This window comes from Manis pentadactyla, chromosome 6, assembly GCF_030020395.1.
Source record: "Manis pentadactyla isolate mManPen7 chromosome 6, mManPen7.hap1, whole genome shotgun sequence".
NCBI classification, from domain to species: Eukaryota; Metazoa; Chordata; class Mammalia; order Pholidota; family Manidae; genus Manis; species Manis pentadactyla.
In genome coordinates this window covers 25,259,174-25,278,316 of record NC_080024.1, presented here as the reverse complement: position 1 = coordinate 25,278,316, position 19,143 = coordinate 25,259,174, and the positions used below count along the sequence as shown (strand labels likewise).

General features: G+C 35.4%; 1 protein-coding gene across 22 annotated transcripts in view; it reads left to right on the top strand.

Annotated features, from left to right (window-relative positions):
- Positions 1-19,143, top strand: part of MAP2 (microtubule associated protein 2) — a 283,777-nt gene that overhangs the window by 258,851 nt on the left and 5,783 nt on the right. For 12 of the 22 annotated variants that reach the window (XM_057503615.1, XM_057503613.1, XM_057503606.1 and 9 more), the window contains 3 exons: positions 2,829-3,169; positions 14,229-14,321; positions 16,321-16,402. In XM_057503615.1, the coding sequence (XP_057359598.1) occupies positions 2,829-3,169; positions 14,229-14,321; positions 16,321-16,402 (516 nt within the window). The remainder of the gene's footprint in view (positions 1-2,828; positions 3,170-14,228; positions 14,322-16,320; positions 16,403-19,143) is intronic. The other 10 variants (XM_057503612.1, XM_057503621.1, XM_057503609.1 and 7 more) reach the window with 1 other exon arrangement.

The window sequence follows — 19,143 nt, the reverse complement described above, 5'->3', positions numbered from 1 at the left end:
CACATCTACAAGCCACTGTGCTGTGCCTTTATAAATGTGTCTGTATATAAATTGTTTTTTATGTTCTGGGCCAGTTCTATTTTAAGTTTGTAGCCTTACTTTGTAGGTTATTGCATTGTATTATTTGGTAATGATTGTAACCAATACTCTGATAATCTAAGGAAATAAGGTTTATTTTATCTCTGTGTAAGAACAGCTAAAGGTATAGAGACCCTTATTAGAATTCCAGCTCCTAAAATCTAACTGGAATTATTGCACAGAAAATGCTATGTTTACAGCCTCACTGGAATGCAATTAGAAGAGCAAGCAATTTGTCTACTTTCATTCACCTATCATCTCCTTAACTGCGCACAGGAATGTTCTAGCATTTTGTAAAGCTATTGAAAACGACTGAAAGAAACATTTCTATTGCAGTAAGTTCATTTAGCCCAAGAAGAGGAAAAGACATTGTCATTTAGGAGTTGACAAAATAAATAAGAACACAGTTTAATAAAGTTAACTCATAAATCATTTTAAGTTGTTTTAGTATCTTACTTTGAACGCTTTCAATTTCAGATCAAATGGGAAACACTTCAATATGTCATTTTGATGACTAGAACATAATTTCTTACAATACAAAGTTGATCATATTTATTGAACAGCCATGTTAAGCGCTTAATACTTGTCATTTTTTGTCATTCTCCAGATGTAACAAAACTTTTGTCCCTTACTTTTCCAAAGCTTAAAGCCGTTTTCTACAAATATAGAAATTAGTCTTACTTTAAGAATGTTTATCACATTAAGTAAAAATTGCTCTGCACATTCAAAATACTTCAGCTTAGTGTCCATGAAGTAAAAAGTACCTTAGCACACTTTGATAAATTCTGAATCCAATTTGTACCATTAAAATCGAAAATATGTTGAGCTTCTACCATGTTCAGGCCCCATGAAAGGCACCAGTGCTAGGCACAATGGCCAGTAATACAGAGAAGATCCCTCTCTCCGAAAGACCTAAGCTGTTCAAAGGTGATGAAGTCATAGAGGAAATATTTGAGAAAGAAATGTTTCCAAAGAGATTTATCAGACAGACATGACTGCTTCAAATCTACATCAGCTTAATCTACTAACACGTATTGTAGCAAGGAAGCTACAAAAAGTCAAGATGGGTTTGGTCTTGAAACTACATTTTTGTTGAAAGCAATAAAAATCACAATGCATACTAATTTATCAGTTTAGTTTTCTCATGTTCCATTTCACATTGTCAGTTGGAGAGTCTACGTATGTTTTGTCCTTATGTTAGAAGACCAAAAGGACACAGGGCAACTTTCACTTGGTACTTGAAAACTGCCCACTGAAAGAGGAAATAAAATTGTCCTGTTTCTCCAGGAGACTGAACCTAAAGCAATGGGTGGACATACAATATCTATAGATTACAATTATCTAAAAGGTCACTCCTTGAAAATGTTTAGGCAAAGATTTGTTGTCCCCTTCTGAGGAAGAACTTCCTGCATTGATGATCAGTTGCTTTAGATGACTCCAAGACCCCTTTCACTTCACTGGTTTTTAAATTAATGAGTTATGCCTCTATCCTCCATAAAATTTCTAGAAGATTCATTGATTTTACAAAGTATACATATTCAGTAGTAAAAAATAAAAATGATTCTCTTCCTATAAAATACAGAAAAAGATCAAAGAATTTGAATAATAAATATAAATGGTAAATAAGTATTCTATTATTAGAATCGATGTATAATTTTAAGAGAAGATTTTTAGTGTTAAGAAGCTAAATGTCACGTCTGGCTTAGAATTTAGTATCATCTGGGTAAATGAACCTCAGTGTCCTCCTTTTTAAATCAGGAATAATAACGGCTGCCTCTAACTATTGTACATGGTTGTTTGGTTATCAAATGTTTGGTGTTCACAGAAGTACTTTGAAATTTGTAAGGTGTTATATGCTTATTTATATCATTCCTTCAAAAAGGCATTTAAAATGATACTCAAATATACAGTTAAAAAGACAACATGAGAAAAACATAATATAGGAAAAAAGGGGGGAAAGGAGTTAAGTGATAAAATGAAGCGAAGAGTTGAGACAAAGAAATGCAACTCACCATTTCCTGTGTAGTTGGCTGCTGGGGTTACTGATTTGACTCCAAAGTGCAAACTGGTATATTCACTGTGAGTATAGTGTTAAGACATCTTACTTCTAAGGAGAGATACAGTTTATTTTTGGTATTGAGAGCTGAGACAAATTGCCTTATAAAGAAAATACATGATATTTTAGAATAATCTCAGTATTCATAACTCACAGTGCCCCTCAATGTAAGCTGAGGGAGTAACACTGAAATGCAGTTCAATAAAGAACTATCTACACAGGTCAAAATTATGTGATCTAAATACACAGTTGTATGTCCACCTGGATCTTAGAGTGAACTTACTATACAAAAGAACAAATGGTCCACATATGATTCAAGGAATCATCAGTAAAAGTGAGTCCACATAGAACATTAGGTGCAGACTTTTTCCAACTCAAGGCAGATCTGTATGCCTTCACAGTTACACAATTAGAAAATATTCTTGACACATTCATAATGAAAATTAAGAAGAATAAATTAGGAAAACCCAAGTGTTATTTTTGCTTTGTTAACAGTGCATGTTCAAAAGAATGATACCAGGTTATGAGCCAAAAAACAGGGGATCTCACCTTTTTGAGCACTGTTATAATTAATAAATATTCTAAATGCTTTATAAATTTAATATATTAAGAGTTCTGACAATCTGGGGTAAGATGAATGTCCTGAGAACTTTCTCATGCTGTGGTTTTGGTTTGGTTTTGTCTCTTAATACAGGGTCAGAGCCAATTCGCAGAGCAGGAAAAAGCGGCACTTCAACACCTACTACTCCCGGATCAACCGCCATCACTCCTGGCACGCCACCCAGCTATTCTTCACGCACACCAGGCACTCCTGGAACCCCTAGCTATCCGAGAACCCCTCACACACCAGGAACCCCAAAATCTGCCATCTTGGTACCCAGTGAGAAGAAAGTCGCCGTCATACGTACTCCTCCAAAATCTCCTGCGACTCCCAAGCAGCTTCGGCTCATTAACCAGCCACTGCCAGATCTGAAGAATGTCAAATCCAAAATTGGATCAACAGACAACATCAAATACCAGCCTAAAGGGGGACAGGTAAGAATCATATGAACACATATTTGCTGTCAGAAATAAAATCCCATATTATCTTGAAGCCTTCTTCTAAGCTAACAGTTCTTACAACAAAAGGGAAGTGGAGGTGTTAAAGAGTTACCGATTATGATTTGTGGCTAAGAGTTTGAACCTTATCTGGCAAAGCCAGTTTATAAAATATAAAGAAAATCACATGACATGACCATTCCTTCTGGTTATTATTGGATAAAAATTGATTGGACCATACAGGAGTATCTTTCAGTTGATGGCCTCACAGATCGTTTGTGAATGTATCTCTATTGTCTTGTGGATCTTCCCTTAAGAGATTAAAATTACATTTATGACATGAATTTGAGTTCTCTAGCTAAGATCCGGACCATGAGTTCATTTGACCCCTAAGCGATTCCACTTTCTTTCTTGCCCAAGTATTTCCTATGACTTCTACCATTTCCCCAGGTTCACTCCCAAATCAGAGGATGGTTTGTCAAGTTTCTTCTCTGGCTGCTTTTGCTTGAACAATGCAAAGGGTAGAAGATATTCATATTGGTAATAAATAGACAGTTTTATATGGTTCTGATGAATAAAATTGTTGTGTTAAAATTTTTATTTAATTGTATTGAATAGTTATTAGTGAAGTTCTGCCTATTAACTCTTAACTTCAGCTCCAGAGCAGACATTCACGTCTTTTCCAACCAGGGGGCTTTGAGGAATGCTTTGACCTGAACTTTTGCTTACACTGTATGTTTGGACAAAGGGATTAGGCTGGAAGGAGCTAATGCGAATATCATCTAATGTGTTTTATCGCTTATGATATTGACTGACCCATGGGAGAGTTCAACTTTTCTTGTCATTGAAGGGATAAAACACTCATCTTTGAGAGAAAGAAAACAATGATTTCCTTTGTACATGAACAAACTTCTGATGCCCTTCAATATCCCAAAAGAGCTTTTCTTTTCATCTCAGTATTCTTTTCTGCTGCTCTTTTACTTATCTCTTATATTTTCTGTCACTGGTTTCTGGTATCCCTCCTTCATGCTAAAGGAAAGGTATTTTTTCAGGCAAATTTACAAGAAAAATCTGACCCAAATGTGAAACTATCGATAAAGGACTCCTATTCACTACTGAAACAAAAAGTCAGTGTTGCTCCCTCCTTAAGCAATAATCTTCACTGTCTCATTATGATTCTGTTCAAGAAAGCCCGAGAAGTTAAGAAAAGTCAACCAAGAAGGAGGGGTGGCAGCAGGTGCACGCAGCATAACGCTCAATATGCCCTTTTCAGAATGACTAACATTCTGTAACAGTATAGTCATCGATGGATGCCTTTTCAATAAAAATGTTATTAAAAACATAAGTTACAAGAAACCTTTTTTAAGCAAAAACAAAAACAAAAAGCTACCAAATTTAAGCCTATAGTTCCAAAAACCTCATACTATTTTTGCATTCCTTTGCACATCCAAAAGAAGGAAATGTTCTGAGCCTTTCAGAAATACCCAAATGTCATGTTATTTTTATTTTTATACAAAATAACTTAAAAGAGTAAGTTGAATAAAATCAATTTAATACCAATTTGAAAGTTTATCATTTTGGTTTTTGGTGAGATAACCCTTTAAAGAGACTAACTATTTAGTATATTTAAAATCAATTCTATTTTTTAATATATCCCCAAGTCCTAGTATTATCTTTAAACTAAATGTGGGTTATGCTTGATTTTCCTAAAATATATCGGTATTTAAAAAAATATGTTCCTTCTTAGAATCACAAGGGAATATAAATTATCACTAAGATATTTCTTGAAACTAAAAAGAAAATTAAAAGGGAATAATTATTGATATTGACATAAAAACTTCAGAATATATAATTTTATTCAAAGGGCTCCTCAAGGTAAAGAAGTAAAAAGAATAGTTTAGTTTTGCTGGACTCAATAAGGTAAAACTAATCCAAAAAATATGAATACTTATTTTGTGTTTTCTGCTTTTTTAACATTTCTGGTTGTGAATATTTCTAGATCTAATTTTAATTGACTTCTGTACTCGGTAATTCATAGAATTGATATTAAGATGTCTTAAAATCTTTTGAGTTGAACTAAAACTGCCTTAGAGATTATGATAATTAGAACTAGTAAAGACATATGGCAAAAAAATTGCAGAAAGAACAAAAATAGCTTCAAAATCACAGTATTATTTGAAGAAAACTCTTCTTTCATAAGGCAAGTGTTAACCTGCTGCAGAATTATTCTATCTTAGCTTTAGATGACTTGGATAAAATCCATAACAGTGGAATTATGAAGTGACTTTTGCTGGGGAAGCAGGAGGCATTTCCTCACCAAGATGAGATACATATGGAAGGCAGATACTTGCTTTCTATTTTGTATAGATGGTATCAATGCATTTAAATTGGAGGGGGAAATGAATTGGGAAATTGAAATGCACCGCAATTGAACCATCTTTGTAGGAAAAATATATCACTCAAGACTTTAATATTATTCCCCTTAAAAGCCTCCTTTTGTGTATGGTCTTTTCAAACACAGGGAATGAAGAGAGATTCCTTTCCTAGACATGTTAAACTGGAGGCTTTGACTGGAATTAGTAGAGTTTCCACTTAATAGAATGACTAGGAAAAATTTTGTTAGGCTTCTTAGAAATTATCAAGATGATATGCTGAAGATCCTTGTTATCTACTTGAGAATCCATAAATACACACTTTTGGGGAAATTGAAGCCACTGGCGTGTTGTTCCCAATTGTAAATTGAATATCTTAGGATGTTTGAATGGACAGTGGCATACCCAGAATCACTGAAGAGGACAGGATGATAGTGGCACTTTCTGTAGGGGGCAACTTCATTATTGAGATCTATGGTCTGCAGGTACTAAGAAAAATAGTCATGCAATTCTTTAATAACAGTAAATTCATAGATGTAACCTTTATTCTTTGACACAGGCTCTATTTTCATGAAATTTGGAGGAGTCGGATTGTATGTAAATGAGTTAATTCTAAAAGCTTCATTATTGTGGTTTTAAAGTTTGTGCAATCACTAAGGATTGGGAGGGGAAATGTATAATAAAAGATGTGTGTCTTGGGAAATTAATTACTTCCAAGCTGGGAAGCTTTATTATTTGCCTCAATTTAAACATGTATTGCTCTTCCATATGTATAGGTTGTGTGCTTATTGTCATTATCTCTTCGGTTAAAGTCCAATTTTCTATTGGTAAAGAGGCTCAGCTCAGTGGCCCAGTTCAGTGAGGCATATCCATGCCTAATAGAATAGATAAGCTAGCTGAAGATATGAAGAGATTTACAGAAAGCAATGAAGTCAGTCTTTTCTGGTAAAACATAAATTCATTCTACTGGAAAGAACATATGCAATCCTAGATTTACTATAGATAGTGACCTTGTTTAATTTAACTCTAGGTACAGATAAGACTATCTTATTAAATATATGAATTTAGAACTATCTCCATGTAGTTAGCTCCCTAATCTACATTAAATCTAAATCTAAAGTTTAGAATAGTATTAGCTTTTTAAGAACACAGCACCTTAATTTAAGCAAAGGTAGGGAAATAAATTCACTGTGTGTGGCATAAAAAAATTTTGGCAGCAATTTAGTGAATGTTACTTTTACCTTTTCTCTCTGTGGATGAGGGTAGGTTCTCTGGTTTATACGGAATACTCCTACTTGTTTTGACAGGTTTCTGGTTTTTGTCCATCAGCCTTATGAAGGTCTGTAGACAAAGTACAATGTTTGTACCCTTGGGGTAGTTGAAAGTTTCTAATGAGGTGAATTTACAGAGGCTGTAACAACTTAAAACTTGTTAGTTAGGGTGGTTACGTAGGTCATGATCTCTGCAAAGCCATGTCTATGGATCTGGTTGTCTTGTCAGTCATGTACTTCTGCTTCATGCATGTAGCAGTCAGTAATTTTCAGTTCAGCTGGGCTAAAGATGGTGACATCTTCAAGCATCACTCCTGTTACCTTTATATAAATCACTCTTGTAGAATTAATCTATTACATTCTCAGTCAGTGGTGTCCTAGCACCTTTTAAAAAAAAATGAGATAAACCACTAAACTAAAACTTAGGAAGTATATCCTTACATTCTAGAAATACAGCAATGTGATTTCTATTTGTCAGTTCTATATGTTTCCGTTAAGTTAATGAACACTGGATGTCAGAGATATTCAGCTTATTATAGTCCAACTTTCCATTTTCATAGAATAAGAAACAGAAGTCCTCACATTACCCAATTCTTGCATATAGGGCTTGTAATATAACATATGCATGGAAAGATGCATTCTTTCAAGTGACTTTTTGAGTAAGTGTGAATACCTAATACCATAACAATTATTACCCAAAGAAACTTCCCACATTTGGACTACAGTGAATCTTGCCTAAAAAAATTTTGGACCAGGATACAAGAACTGAGTTCTTGGTCCAGCTTTTCTATTAACTTATTGTGTGACCTTGGATACTGACCTCTCTGGTCCTCAGGTTTCTTTTTTATAGAATAGAAGCAACCAAATAATACTTCTTTGTATAGCACCATCTCACTTAAATACACTTGAAGTCATGTTAAGCTCTCAAATCCATAGTTATACTTAGAATATAATAGCATTTTTGCATTACAGCTCATCAAGAAAACATTCATTTAGTTATTTGGATGGATTCCATAAGTATTTGTGCCACAAAGGGCAAACTGAAGTTGAGTTAAAAAAGCAATGTTTCTGAAATGAAAAAGGGGTATAATTGGGGAAGCAGGCTCACTAACTAGAGAGAGAGGAATGAGGCAATGAAATGAGTAAAATGTAGAGTGGAGTCTTCTTCATATTTTCTTGAAAAGTTTTAGGCATTATCCTGAGGCTTTTTTAGATCTTTCACATGCTAATTTGAATGAGTTGCTTTCAATTTTATATCCAAGGAGAAAATGGAATTCTGGAAGCAACTAATGATATAGTGCAATTAAATATAGTGAAACAATTTTTTCTCATTATATAAAATTATGATGGTCACTATTGTGAAGATTTACTGAGTGCTATTAACGTATAGGTAAGGGAAAGTGATGCTTATTTAGATTGTTTTCTCATTTGTATATATATTCTTCAGTCAAACATTTACTAACACTCTTCTTGATGCTATATGGTAAAAAGGGGAATGAGACAATAAGATATAGTCTCTACAACCTAACAAGTAAAGAAATTTGGGGGTTTTTTTTGTCTTTGCCTAGTGTCTGGCCTTTATTTAATTTTGTTTTTTCCAAGTAATTTCTTTCCATCTCCTTAGAGCTACAAATAAGTGCTAAGAGAAGTAATAAAATACCCCATGAGCTTTAAAATACCATCAGTCAACCCAGCATGAACAAACACTGTTCACTGAAATGCATTATATTATACTGAGAAGGACTTTTTTTCCTTTGGCTCAAAGTCTACATTATCTCAAGATGAAAGCTCCTTGAGATCAGGGACCCTGTTTTTATTCATTAGAAATTTTATAACTATAATTCAAGTATCTTTTGTAGGGTAATGAAAAGTTTTAGAGTTAGGCTTCATAAACATTAATTTTTAAAAACTATGAAAAAATGACTACTTTGGGTTTACAAAGTTGAGACCTGTGAAGTCCCGTTATGTTTGCTGCTCATTTAGAAGCCAAGCAGGACATGGGGAAAAGCCTTGAATCTCAGGTTCTTTTCAAACAACTGAACAGACTCTTTAAAAGTTATTTTCTTTACCAGCATGGTCCACTATTAAAATTTCTCAAGACTTTAAAAAAATAATGTCAGTAAGTTGTGGCATATGAACTCATCCCCTGTTATTCATGAATCACAAGGATTGTTATGTTCATAATTTTTCTTCTAGTGACCTTTGAGAGAACACTTAAATATATTTAACATAGGTCTAACTAAACTCAATGTCCATTCACCAAAAAGTTCTTCCCAAGTTTTTCAGCATAATCTATGCATCACATGGTTTGAATTGTGTTTCTCCTCTCTGTGCTGTGAGGTTCAACCTACATAGGAAATTGGGCTGACACCTTCCCAGGCCCCCCAACTTTTCCATTTCCTTTAGAATTCTGTGGAATTGTCTGCTGTGACATAAAGAATTGTTTCTATTTAGATATGTACTCAAATATATTTATTGTTTATATTTGATATAATTAGCTTTGAAGAAGTTATTGGTCAGTGAAGGCAGGGTTAATTAAAATTTGGGATGGACCATCATGTTTGTATATTGCATACATATCAACTGGAGTGCATGGTTGTTAACATAAGAGTCTTTGAAAAACATCATCTGTTCTAGAGGACTTTCAGTCTTCAGGAATATCTTCTGTAGTCACATTTTTGTTTTAGAATATGATGCCTCAAGACGTTAGAGGCTAGATAGTTTCCATTAAAATTGAATGCTATGAGTACAGCAAAAGAGTCATTGCAGATAAATGTCATTTGTGGCATGCATTCAAGACTGAAGAGGTGGCATTTGTAATGTAATGAATTTGTCTCACTTTCTTGTTGCTCTGGCCTACACTTGGAGAACCAAAAGACTAGCACACCTGTAGTGCTGGAGATGGATCTGGCTCTCAAATCTATTCATGCTTCAGTTCTCAGATGAGTTGTTTCAGGAACGTGCTGATTTCCCAGTAAGAACTGCTTTTAAATCTTTATTATTAAAACTATATAAAAATTGGATGTCATCCTCCAAATGTTTGAAAGCTGCCCCCCAAAACTCCATAAATATGAATTTTAAAAGTCTTCTGTTCATAGGACAATATACGTGTAAAGATGTCTAGTTTTGAATGATATTATACTAGTTCATTTTTTATAGAAATAAGTTTTCCGACCTAAGAAACCAATTTCAATGATTTTTACTCTACTCGGAACACTGAATAAAGAAAACCATTCTTTTTCCAGTTAATTATGCATAATGGGAGGACACAATGTTTTCTTTTTTCTTTTTAACTAATAATATGTAGAACTTGATGGGATTAAGTAGAATTTGTAAGCTTTTATTATATCATAAGTGGAATAAAGAGAAAAAAATTGAATGCTATGGAGTGGGAAATATTTTTGAGAGAGCCAGAAAACTTTTTATAATACAAGGACAAAGGAAGGCTTCATTTTAAGCACTCCTGAGAAATGATGCAAACCGAAAAGAAAAGCTTAATCCCCTGTAAGGCTGAACAGAAGTCAGTTGAGTGTCACTGACCACTAACCTTTCCAAAAAAAGAAAAAAATTTTTTTTTCTAAGACAACCTTGGATGGAGGAAGAAAGAAATGATGTTGCAATTTAGGTTCATGCCTAGAGAGTGCCTGAAATGCCTACCGGTAGATCGTGGGAGAGCCCAGAACAGAATCCAAACTTTTGGACTTCCAGTTATTCCCCATATCTTGCTGTCTTGAGCTGACATGTGGATCTTTTGATAAAGACAGTGTCAACATTTAAAAAATAAAATCCCATTGCTCAAGCAATTCAAGTTGATGTTGAGATTAATGCCTCTGGTTTATAAACTGTTTTAGTAAAAACTATAAGTCAGGATTGTATTTTTCTCACTTTACATGTTTCATATTTCCAACTAATCCCAAGTAAGAGAGGTTTTGCTCTTGCCTGGAGGTGTATCCTGCACTTGGTCTTCTTGTCCTTTCTAACAGTAACCCCATCTTGGGGGAGAAATAAGTTAATTTCTCTAAAGGAGCCAATAAACATATATGCAAAGAGAGTACAGGGGCAGATCATTTCAATTGCACCACCATGATAAAATCCAACAAAAGACATACCAGGAATATCCAGAAAGTAACTACAATCTTCTTCCCTAGTATGGTGAAGGAATACATAGAAATAGTAAAAAGTAGAATAAAATAATTCTAATTAATAATTCTGGTAATTACATTAACCTATTCCTTATAACTCTTTATGCTTATATGACTCTTATATGAGTGAAAAGTCAACTATGTATACAATTAAGTCACCAATGTTTGTCCATGAGACTGAAATCCTTTCTTGCCAGCCTCCCTGGAGAGACTGATTGGGCTGAGCCTTAAAGGATGATCTGTAACAGGCTCAACTTGGAGTGAGGGCATCCTAGCAAGAGCTAGTGACATAAAGACAGCAAATGGATGAACTTGAAAATGTAAACAAGGTCTTTAAAGTATGGAATGTAAAACAGTCTGGCCAAAATGTAGAGTATTAAAAGAGGGCACAAAAATCAGAATTGCTGACCCTGTTGCCTGCCTGAGAAGTTTTGATGCATTTAATACTATAGAGAGTTTGGGAGAATTTTGAATAAGTCATAGCTTTAAGAAAATGATCCAGTCAGTTTAAATAGTATCTGTCACTTCTGTGAAGTATGCAAAAGGAAAGATTGTCACACTATTTCAAATCAATCCTGTTGCACAGTAATAGTGCAAGTAAAATTTTGGTTGAAAGAAATTGACAAAGATTAAAATGTGGTTTAAAGTTAATCTTGGGTAATGATTATTCAAATATTTTCCCCCATGTCATATATATAGAAAATTCGTTTGTCAAATAGAAGTTTGCTATATTTTTTCTAGACAGTTTCTAAAATGATAAAATAATTTCCCTTTACAATATCCTTTTAGGAAAACAAAGTTCAAAGAAAATTCCTTCCCAAAGGATGCATGCATAGAGCACAGAGAGTTAAAATTCAATTCTCTGATAAAAGGACTAATCTGGAATAAAGCTTTATCTTCACATCAGCCATTTATTTTTCTATTTTATGCAGTGGTTCCAGAGAACTGCTGATATTTGTGGAATTAATTATTTAAGGTGTTAATTATTTGTCAATGATCCTATAGTTCTTTCTCGTGAAGTGTTTTGTAATTTTGCTAAGGCATAAATATGCGTGACATGGACTAGACGGGTTTCACATACAAGGTGTCAAGCTAGGGCATAAATATTACTGAACATCAACCATCCACTGCCCAAAGTGGTTTTGTTTTTGTCTACTCAACCATCAAGCAAAATGGTGAGTGTTCTACTTTGCCTCATTTTAGACAAAAGTAATACTCTGAAATTATTGAAAATATGGAAATATGTAAAGAGTGTGCCATTAATGCATGTCAGAGTTCTGCTGCACATTAGAGATTGAGCAGGCATAGGTTGGGAAAGTCTACCATCAAAAAAAGTCAACTAGTTACACTAGAAAAATCTATGACTCTTTAGAAAATCTGGGGGAAATAACAAGACAGCTGTTCAGTTTTAGGATTTTAAGATTTAAATCATCTCTAAAGAATGCTGGCAATGTGTGTGACCCCTTTGGGTTTGAGTCATTTGTTTTGGAAATCAAACAGTTGATTAAATGTAGAGTCAAACTGATTCATGCAACTGAATTTGGAATTTCTATTTTTGCAACAAATGAATCAGATTGAACATTTGGCTTTTGATCACTTGCTAATGAGTCATTGGATGGTACTCTAATGATCTTTAAATTAATATTTGTAAATGTAATATGAGACCCTGGATATCCCCATGAATTATAAAAATGGCTTAGATGAATTCTCTTTCATTACCAAATTAATTAGATCCTTATGGAGAATAATTAAAAGCATTATTATTAGAAATAATAAATCAAAATTATTTGCTTTCTAGAAATAATTTATCTGTGAGGCTTGAAATATAATGGTCCTTATTGACAAAGTTATCTGCATCTATAGTTATGTAAAATTCTTAGAGTGTAACTTTATTTATTGTTAGATATAGACTGTGATATCTCCTCCCCACCACCTATTTTTTCTATTGGAATTTCTATGATTCTCTGAAGAGTAGCCCAATCAACACTGTATTCTGAATTCAGATTTTGAAAAGAGGCCCTTCCCTTGGGCTGCTGATGAACTGTCAATGATATTTCCCTGTAAGGTATAAGCTATCTTGTCAATGTTAGGCAGGCACTGCAATTAAAGATTTGCCTAGTTAAAAATAGTCAGAACTCAACATCTTGAATTTTGTACCCTTTTTTGCAAATACTAAGAGATGTGATACCATTCTTGGAGATGGCTATATATCTAGGATATATTTATTTAACTTTCTCTTAAAAGAAGATTGACTGTTCCCTAAAACATTGAAAATGTGATTTCTCTTTAGCTATTTGGGGGGCAGGGGAAGGAATAGTAATAGTAGTAGCCAAAGTAAAATAAAACAAACAACAACAAAATTAAACCTTTCTCTCCATGCTTGCATTGTTGATCTGCCCTCCAAAGCATGCAAAATTCAAAAGATACATGAAAGAATTACAAGAATTATTACTGTGCACAGGACAGTACACCAGAGTAGTGTCTTTCCAGACTTGGAATTGCTATTATCTGGATTTGCTATTGTCTTCAAGATCAGTACTGAACTTCCTGAAAATACAAATCAAACACCTAACTTAACATCTTTTGAACCCAAGGCCTGGATTACCTCTGCATGACCTAGCACAAGTCAACTCACTAATGGTCCTTTGTTTTCTCCCTTCTGTAAATGGACAGAATGCTTCCACACAAGTCATCCAAGGGCAGTGGCTGTTTATGATCAGGTGTCAAAGATAGGACTTTCTGAAGGCCACTGAGCCAAAACCACAAGGGACTTGTAAAACCCTTTCAGCAGAGGAGGCCCAGAGCCTCCTGTGCTATATGGGCCAAGAATTCAGGTGTACCAGGTGATTTATAACTGTGATGGCCAACACTGTAGGGGTGAAGCAGGGTGGGACACTGGCATGAACTACATTGGCGGACCTTCCAGAGAGTGGACCCAAGTTCCAGTGTTGACCACTGTATTGGAAGCCTCCTCCTCACAGGTTATCCAAACATTATTTTTCTAGTCCTCTAATTGTTTCCAGATTATACCTGCCTGCATCTGGGATGTCTAAGGCTCTCCAACATTTGGCCCTTGGGGTGCAGAGGAATAGGGGCTCATATTTGTATGTGAGATCATCTACACTTAAGTTCCAGTGCTCGTTTTTTCTCTTAAATGACTGTGTAGGTGGAGGGGAGTTTGGAGCCTCTTTGGCACTAACCCATTCTGGTTCCCTATACTCAGTATATTAAAAGACAAATGTACAGTGAAGTTACCTCCAATTCCTTTTAGGTTAGGATTTTAAACAAGAAGATCGATTTTAGCAAGGTTCAGTCCAGATGTGGTTCCAAGGATAACATCAGACATTCTGCTGGGGGCGGAAATGTAAGTAGAAGCTTCCATTAGAAAACTGGCCTGATTGTGCGGAGCTCTGCACAGCCCTCACCCTGTCTCCTTTCCTGCCTCCCTCCCACCCACTGCCCCCTTCTTGTTGCTGCTCCACATGTCCTCCTGCTCTGGAGCTTATCAGCCTTGCATTTTTGGTGATGGCCTTCGCATCCTTCCCTGTAAGATCATCAATGAATTTATTGCTTTCAGTTGAGGAAGAAAACCCTAATGGGGTGCACATGGTTTACAGGGAGATGGAAAACCCACTTCACTTGCCAATTTTGTTTGCTGGCTTTTGGCTTCAAGGTATATTTCCTCATACCTTCTCTACTCCCTTTCAAAGTCAGCAGGGCACACACTTTTCTAGCTCCACTTAATGTACTCTTGGGGCAAAGACTTATATACTTGAAAGTACTCAAAGTGTGTGTAATGTCAGTCTCTTATGCTTCATTATTCATGAGAATTAGGATATCATTTGTTATAAAACTGGTGGAGCACAATCCCTTAATTCAAAGGGTAAGGATTCAAGTCCCAGGAGACACTTTGTCTTGATGGGATATTTCCTGTCTCTTGAATTGAGTGGAAATAATATCCCATGAGAGGAAGGGAAAGATGAATTCATGTTTCTCAAACATACTTGAGGCAGAGTTGAAACAGGCTAACTCAAGCTAAAGTAAGCATGGTTCTTCATAAAAAAAAGAATAATAAAAACAGTAAACCAGGCTGACTCTCTCTTCTGCAGATCCTGACATCTAAACTTCAGTTTCTGGCCATCTGTGACTCACATAATTTACAGGGTGTAAGTCCAGAATTTTCACTTGTTTAATAACTCTTGGCTCCTTGCTCCTCAACTGAGGAGAGATGGTTAAGCACTGAAAGGAGAGACAATCAAGTGCCTTCTACCAGGTGCAATGATGCTCAGAGTAGCTCCATTGAACATGAAAAGGTAACTGGCATGGGAAGTCCATAGCAAGGTTTGCTGGGCTCCTTCAAGGGTGCTGGGCTAAGCCTCAGGGGCAGTATTTACATTGACATGGTTGCCCTTCTCCCTTTTGCCCTGACTATAGGAGCAAACCACGTAGTACTCTCACAGACAGACTTAGTCCTGGTAAATACCTTGAGGGTATCAGAGGGTAGACCAGCTGTTCTCTACCACAGGTTCTACTGGTCAAAGTACCTAAGTGGAAAAGGATAAATTGAGATACTTAATGATCTTAAAGTAAGTAGGGGAGCTTCCAACCTCCAAAACAGTAGTCTTAAACTTTCCTATAGAGAAGAATCACTTGTTCAAATATGCAGATTTCCTGGCCCCATCTACACAGTGTCTGACTCAGTAACTCCATGTCCTTCTGATGCAAATGGCCAATGAGCCACATTTGGAGAAGCACTAATTCAAATACTGGGAGAGGAAATAATTTTGATAAAACACAAAGACAAAAAGACTGTTGCTATCATTTTATCATTTGGTGTGCAAGAAAAATCCATTTAGCCAAGACATGACAATAAAATTTCAGAAAAGCATGTTTAGAACTTTCTTCCAGTATCTAGGAAATATGTTGGTCACCTTTACATAAAAATCACTTTTTAAAGAATAATTCATCTCTTCACTTGTCTCTGAGTTTATGGGGAGGTTTAACACAATGTGGCTTCGTTCTCTGAGTGGAAGCTTGCCTTATTAATCCAGGTGTTTCTATCCTCTTGTGGTGTGATCTGTTTTCCACTAATAAAATTTTCAATTCTAGAATTTTCTTTCACTTGGGTCTTTCTTTCCAACCAAATAAATGGGAGGACATAAGGGGGAATGTGTTTTCGTGTGTGTGTGTGTGTGTGTGTGTGTGTGTGTGTGTGTGTGTGTGTGTGAGTGTACTTCAGTTTGGATTTCTGGATATGCTGTTGCATGTTATGAGTTTGGCTATGTTTCTAGATTTTATGTATGAGTTTGGGGGCTTGTCCAAGTCCAAACTATTTTAAGCATATTTTCTGTGATTCCACACAGGTTCAGATTGTTACCAAGAAGATAGACCTAAGCCACGTGACATCCAAGTGTGGTTCCCTGAAGAACATCCGCCACCGGCCAGGTAAATAAATACTTCTTAGTAGTTTGAAAATTATTCAGTCATAGGCAAAAAATTGACAAGCAAAATTTTTGTTGTTTTGAAATACCTAATTGGAAAGACATTTCAAAATCCTGGTATTTCATGCTTTTATTAATCAAAACCTGTTAGAAATTTCTAGCCATCTTCATTTGGACAGGTAAACTCAATTACCACAAATAAGCCTCATATCATAGGACAGGTAAAAAGTAAATGATATATAAGACACATTGTCTCTATGTACTCAACATGCTTATGCGAGTTCTTTCTAAATATATCATCTATAAAATACATTGGGCCATGTATTCATACATAATTGCATGGACTAAAATCAGCATTTCCAAAGATCTTTAATGGAATTGTTGTCACATGTGAAACAAAGATTGTGCTTAAGCAAAACTGAAGAAATTTATTTATCTGCCAAATTTCTCAGCCTTTAATAGGTCAATAAGCATTGTGAATCTTCAGCAGAATGCAATGCTTACCCGACTTATTTGACCATGGACCTCTTGTTTTTCTAAAATATCTCATAGGACGAGTGCTTTAAAGTAGAACTTACATTCATACTTGCTGGGGATTTTTCCCTCTTTAAAATATGAATCTAAGATATTGTCTCTTTTTCTGAGCATCATGTACTATATATTTTTGCTAAATTGTACCTCTATACATATATAGATAATGTACAGCTGTCAAATTTGTAACTTTATTGAGAATATTTTGACACAATTTATATAAAATATTGATTATAGAAGGAAAAGAGGAAGCAATTGGCTTTAACTGTCTATGCTTGGCATCTTAATTCAACCATTTATTAAGTTAACCCCAATAATCATTGTCTCAAATGTTATCAGAAACAAGATACAAGAACAATTGAACCCAGTAGGATTTCTGATCAGGAGAGGATTATTAAGAATTTATTAGTTGGTAAACAAAAGTAGATGGGATAAGTTTCCAAATGGATAAATGCATGGGAACATGTCTAGAAATCAAGCTTTGCTTTGACAGAGGGCATCCATAAAGTAAGTCAAGGAGTTAGAAACTACATATATCGAATCTCCATTACTAGTTTTATTACCTGTTACCCTGAAATTAGTTTCTCTGTCATTCATGAGCCAGCAGGGCTGTGGCCCCATACTGCATATCTTCACAATCCCACTGTCCTTAACTCTAGCCTACAAACACTTGATTGGCTTTGTCCTGCCATGTCAGCTGTATGACTGAAGTATTTGGCCACACTGCCTGCTTTTTTCCAAAATACAAAAGAGAATATTGAGTCTTTAATTACAGGCTGTAAGTATATGATTAGTCAAATTCACTTGGTCTCTTGATGCACAGAAAAATCTTATATAGATAAGGAAATATTCGGTATAAGATTTACTGGTCATAAGAGACTATTGTCATAGACTCCTACCTATTTCTAAATCTAGCTCTTACTTCTATAATAATGGAATCAGATGATAAAGAAGTGTTAGCACAATGATCCTTGACACACCAGGTAGCTTTTCACAGTTACTTTGGAATGTGGAATACCTAAGGATAAAATAAAGGAAACAATTTAATACCTGGAGGCACAAATTAAATTACTGGTCTTACCAACTTCACTTCAGGCATATGAAGCTTGATAAAGATGGTAGTCTTCCACAATTACTGCTTCTGGTAGGTGACAGAATTCTTCAGAACCAAAGGTATAGATCTCTGAATTCAAACAGGCATTCCTGACAGTTACATAAAGACTTCAAGTAGCATTTCAATAAACATAGACTCTCTTTGGTAACTGTTAGTCCATTCTTGGGTTCTGTGATTCTGCTGCTATTTTGTTCCTTCAGTTTTTCTTTGTTCTTATACTCCACATATGAGTGAAATCATTTGGTACTTGTCTTTCTCCACCTGGCTTATTTCACTGAGCATAATACCCTCTAGCTCCATCCATGTTGTTGCAAATGGTAGGATTTGTTTTCTTCTTATGGCTGAGTAATATTCCATTGTGTATATGTACCACATCTTCTTTATCCATTCATCTACTGATGGACACTTAGGTTGCTTCCATTTCTTGGCTATTGTAAACAGTGCTGCGATAAACAAAGGGGTGAATCTGTCTTTTTCAAACTGGGCTGCTGCATTCTTAGGGTAAATTCCTAGAAGTGGAATTCCTGGGTCAAATGGTAAGTCTATTTTGAGCTTTTTGAGGAACCTCCATACTGCTTTCCACAATGGTTGAACTAATTTACATTCCCACCAGCAATATAGGAGGGTTCCCCTTTCGCCGCAACCTCGCCAACGTTTGTTGTTGTTTGTCTTTTGGATGGTAGCAGTTACCAAAGGGAAAGGGACTGGGGAGGATGGGTGGGAAGGGAGGGATAAGGGCAGGGAAAAAGAAAGGGGGCATTATGATTAGCATGTATAATGTGGGGGGGGCATGGGGAGGGCTGTGCAACACAGAGAAGACAAATACTGATTCTACAGCATCTTACTACGCTGATGGACAGTGACTGTAATGGGGGTTGTGGGAGGGGCTTGGTGAAGGGGGTAGCCTAGTAAACATAATGTTCCTCATGTAATTGTTGATTAATGATAACAAAATAAAACAAACAAACAAATAAATAAATAAAAACCTAGACTCTCAAGCTTCCTTTCCTGAATATAGTTTGGGTCAATATTACATTTTTATTTTTTCCTCTCTCCAAATACAGTTCAACAAAAATTGTAATAGAGTTATGTTGACACAA